The sequence below is a fragment of the Sphaeroforma arctica genome (genome assembly GCF_001186125.1).
Source record: "Sphaeroforma arctica JP610 unplaced genomic scaffold supercont1.2179, whole genome shotgun sequence".
In the NCBI taxonomy this organism is placed as follows: Eukaryota; class Ichthyosporea; order Ichthyophonida; genus Sphaeroforma; species Sphaeroforma arctica.
In genome coordinates this window covers 1-4,921 of record NW_014038379.1, presented here as the reverse complement: position 1 = coordinate 4,921, position 4,921 = coordinate 1, and the positions used below count along the sequence as shown (strand labels likewise).

General features: G+C 41.6%; 1 protein-coding gene across 1 annotated transcript; it reads right to left on the bottom strand.

The window, feature by feature from the left end:
• Positions 1-1,340: 1,340 nt before the first annotated feature.
• SARC_12262 (hypothetical protein) lies at positions 1,341-4,700 on the bottom strand. The gene is made up of 8 exons (XM_014293634.1): positions 4,467-4,700; positions 4,229-4,363; positions 3,981-4,103; positions 3,695-3,895; positions 3,251-3,558; positions 3,023-3,108; positions 2,730-2,832; positions 1,341-2,607 (listed from the first exon to the last, which is right to left on the bottom strand). Exons 1-8 carry the CDS (start codon positions 4,594-4,596, stop codon positions 2,044-2,046), a joined length of 1,650 nt encoding a protein of 549 aa, XP_014149109.1. The 5' UTR covers positions 4,597-4,700; the 3' UTR covers positions 1,341-2,043.
• Between the last annotated feature and the right edge of the window lie 221 nt (positions 4,701-4,921).

Below are 4,921 nucleotides of genomic sequence, written 5' to 3'. Positions count from 1 at the left end.
GTTCTACAGCATTTTCTGCCTCCTAGTAGGCATCACTGTGTGTATTGATACTTCCATCACTGGTCGCTTCCGCTAATCTTTGAAACTTTTCCGTTCTACTAGTTCGAAACAATGGCAATGCGTCATTCACCGTTGCATTAGGTACATTTAATTCGCTACGCACATCTGCCTCCAGCATATAGGTATACCTGCTCGCCTCTACATCGTCGTCATTCTCGTCGTCATCGCTGGAATCTCTACCACCGTCATCGTCGTTCGCCATAACTTCCGCCACCACACTATTTGTTATTTAAAACTAACAATATGTAGTATCTAAAGAGGTGTTAATTACTCATACTATACCTAAAAGTCACACACTATATACATTTATTTATCATATTTCAAAAAATAATTTTTGTGGATGCACATAACTACGGAGTAAGCCAAATTTCTGCTCCAGACTGCAAATTTTACGGGAACTACTTCGGTGCGATTTTTTATTTTGGGTCAGCTGCGAAGCCATCGTGCCGAGTATGGACCTATTATGCCCTATTGTATTTTACTGTCGAAATAAATTATTACCGTGAAAACTGACCCTCAGTACGTTGAAGCTAAATATATAGTTTAGTTAAACAAATAAAGACGTACTAGTAAAACTACCGATCTATGTCACAATTTTAGACAGGTTTGTTAATTTTAGAGGGCCATAGGCAGCTAGTCAAAATTGTTAGTCATATGCTTGTTGGGTTTTTAAAATGCATAGCCTTCTAAATTAGAAGACTATGTTTCATGAGATGTAGGAGCGGACGGTAGCACCGGACGGACACAACCAATCCGGGGTTTTCCTCGGTCCTGTGATGGAGGACACAACGGTCCTTCATCACAGGACCAGGGACTAGATGAGTCCCGCATGCCAACTGGAGTCTGGAGCTACATAGGCGCCTTCGCTAACCGAGACCCTGTGAAGACTTCAGTGCTGGACCCAGGTCCCAGGGTCTAGTCTTTTGTACACTGGTAAAACATCTAGCTTAGTTACTCATAGTAAACGACGTGTACCTTTACTACAGAAACCAGTGTACTGAAACTACAGTGTTGAACTACAGCCTACAGTACTCTTTTTCCAAATTTGATGACACCCCCCCCCCCCCCCCCATTATAAGGTATTTTCCGACACCGGCGAATTATCGACCGGTTCTACTCTCCTTTCTTTTCTGAGACGCGTAACCCTACGTGCCTCCGTCAGGGGGGGGCTGTAATAGCGGATGGTATTACCAAGTCCTGGACAGTCCGGCACTCTAGTATGGAACCTAGAGAGGCAGTCACAACTCTAGCTATTGAGGACAACGTATGGAAAGACCTCACATCACACATGTCACTTGACTCTTGACTCTTGACTAAGACTACGGGGTCGGTCCTAACACCGATCCTTTTGTCACTGGTTCTAGGGAGGCTAAACCATTAGCTTAGTTCCCCTATTTATTAAACTACGTGTACCTTGAGTTCACTACAAAATAAAGAAACTATCCAGTAGCGAGCTGGATGATGATGTTACAGAGATTTACACAACGTATTGAGCGTTGGGGACTTGGGCACCGCAAAAACTCTGCAGTTATTGCGGTGCCATCCTCAGCTAGAGCGGGATATGCGTAATTAGCCATTTGGGTGTCGGGCTTTTCGATTTGGAAGGTCATTTTCATATTTATTTTTCAATGACTGGACTTGCAAACTGGCAGATGGTAAACGGCGTATGAAGCTTGGGTGCCAGTACAGTACTCGCTTCTTGCTGGAGAAAATATTTTATCTTTTGAACCCCCATGCCCGGCTGAAATCCTTGCATATCCTGCCAGTCTTTTGACGGCGATAATGAATGCAACCCTCATGCATTCAATGGTGATCTCACTGTACAGAAGTTTCTTCTCAGTGTATAGGACAGAATTCATATGATCGAGCAAGAACATGAATTCATCGAAAGGTCCACCCCAAATGTCCGGACTGAATGCGCTTTCATGGGTAGAATTTAGCTGGCCTAAGTCAAATCCGCGCTCCGACAACCCGAAACACGCCTTACAATCCTGTGTCAAAACGTAGGAACGGTACACTTCGAGCTGTAAAAAAAAATGTAAAGCCATTTTCCTTGTGTGTTCGCTGTATGTCTGAAAATGGATTTCGCGAAAAATCCACCTTCTTGCTTTCCACGAAAACTAAATATTCCGGGGCTTTCTGCATTTTCACAAGTCCTAGTAGGTGTGCTTTGAGGTGTCGAAAACAGTTCATTCGCCATAGTTCATCGTCACCGATCAACAGAATCTGTACGGTTGCATTCTTGAAAGTAACTGTGTCCAGTGTGCTCAATACTTCCTTACTCACGAACACTATGGATGGTATTTGATATCGATATAGCGATTTCAAACAGTTCATGGCCGCTTCGGAATACTCTAAAATCGATGTCAATACGACCCCCCCCGCCGTACCTCCCTTTCGTATTTTAGGCACCGCAGTGACGAGCGTCGACTCCTGTGAAACACCCGTTTCTATTTGTTTTTCATAATACTCCTTCTGCCTGACGAAATTTCCTCTTTCCAAGTCCTCCCTCCTTTCCAAATACCATGCAGCCCATCGATATAATCCCTATAGCCATAAGCAAAATGGCAATCGATAATCTTTTACTCTACGAGTCTCCTCAAAGAATCTACGATCAAATCAAGTGTGAAGCAACTGATAGACTAGCGAGACTATGATAAAGAAATTACCTCCTGCAGTGAAATTTTCGGCGCAAACCCCAGTTGGGACCGAGTATGGCCGATATCCGCGTACGTAATTTTTACATCCCCTGGCTGCATCGGTAAGTAATTCCTAGTTGTTTGTCGGGTACAAGAGAGAGGTCGGCACAGCTACCTATCAGCTATACACGCACGACAAGAATGTACTGATAAAGTTTTAACACGGTCGATCGTCAAAATACCTTGGTTTATGTGTAGCAACCTATGGCTATCTGCACAGGTATGTGTTCGATCATCAAATGGGCGTGTCAAGATATGCTTACTTGTTTGCGCGCTTCTCGAGGACATTTTCAAGCCCAGCTATCAAATCGGAAACGGTCTCGGGGTGACCTTTACCGATATTGAATATCTGAAGAGTATGTTATGTGAAAGAACGGCAACTTGAGCATAAAATCATAATTTTGTGGAAAAGTGTGTAATAAAAGTCGCCAAACCCTAAAACCTCAAGGAAGGATGCTCGAATTCACGAAGTACATGGTTATGGTTTTTACCTCGAAATTGGCACCGTGATTTATAGCGGCTTTAATACCATCCACTATGTCGTCTATGTATGTGAAGTCTCGTTGTAAAGTGCCCTCATCGTATACGTCAATACTTCTATTCTCCATTATTTGAGCAGAGAATTTGTAAACAGCCATATCGGGTCGCCCCCAAGGTCCGTAAACCGTGAAAAACCGTAGTCCAGTCATTGGGATTTTGTAGAGATGATGATACACGCGAGCAAAATCTTCATTCGACTTTTTAGTGGCAGCGTATAGACTCGACGGGGAATCGATGCGGTCACTGACGTCAAAGGGCACTTTAGGTTTTAAACCAGAGAAAGTAATATATATATATATATATATCAGTATATTTTTGTACGTAGGCAAATTTGCTTGACAGTGTTAAAACATCAAAACCTGCATCGCTGCTAGTAATGGGAATGATGTCCATACCTTTTGTATTGCGTCCATAAACTGAAGATGATGAAGCGTAGGTGACAAAAATGCCAGGGAAATGTCGCACCACTTCAAGCAGAGTAGCGAAACATTGTACGTTTGCCCTTACATATGCGAGTGGATTCTCTATCGAATATCGGACACCGGCTTGCGCCGCCAAGTGTACAACATGTGTGAACCGATGTTCTTTGAATATCTCTGAAACGAAAAAAATAGATTGTCAAAATTCAGCTCACAACAATGTGTCAGAAACGAGTGATCGTATTCAATTATGCCAACTTACCTTGCAGGCCGGATCTATCGCATACATCCAACTGAAGTACCTCAATATTTCTTCTGTATAGTTCATATGCCCTATCCCTTTTAAGGTCGACGTCATAATAATCATTGAAGTCGTCGATACCAACTGATCGAGTCAAAGTTAAAAAATGTGGCAACCTAATTAAAATTGTGTTGGCTCTATTGGTTCATGAATTAAACTAAATTCAATCCAGTGTGGAAGTTTCAGGATATATATATATACATACATACCAACAGTGTGACCATCTGCTGCCAAGGCTATACTCAAACTCATGCCGATGAAGCCTGCTGCCCCAGTTACCAATAAGCGCTTCTTTATACTGGCAGTTTCATTTGTGACACTCGGCGAGGTGAAATCTCCATGACCTTAACGATTCGGATAGTATGATAATAAGATTTTAAGTTGCTGAAGACGAGAGAGATTAATTAAAACATGTGAGTTTACCACCTTAAATATGGGTCTACTTACCTGTCTGTGAGCGTAGCTTTCGAAGGCTTTGAAAGGTGGCTAGCAGGAATATGAAAAGTAGAACAATCACTAAATGTCTAGGTTGCCTTTGTTTGACAGTAGTGGTCCAAGTACCCGACATAACAGCCATACGTTTTGGATTTCGAAATATACCACGCTTATGATTTCAGATAAACAACACAGTCTATTGCCTCATCATTTTTTAAAATGTTTATTTTATATATAGCATATATGTATTGTGTAATAATATTACGAAAATAGTTGGTAGTACGAAGTAGTATACGATTAGGAGGTCTATAACCATTATTTCTATTTTTTTTCTCGCCGCATTTTTAGGGGTTTAGGGTTTTAAATTCCCTAAACTCAAAAAAAAAAAGTATTTTCTAAGATTTCTAATCAATAAGATTTGGGCGACAATACTTGCATTCTATATATATATCTGATATGTATATATA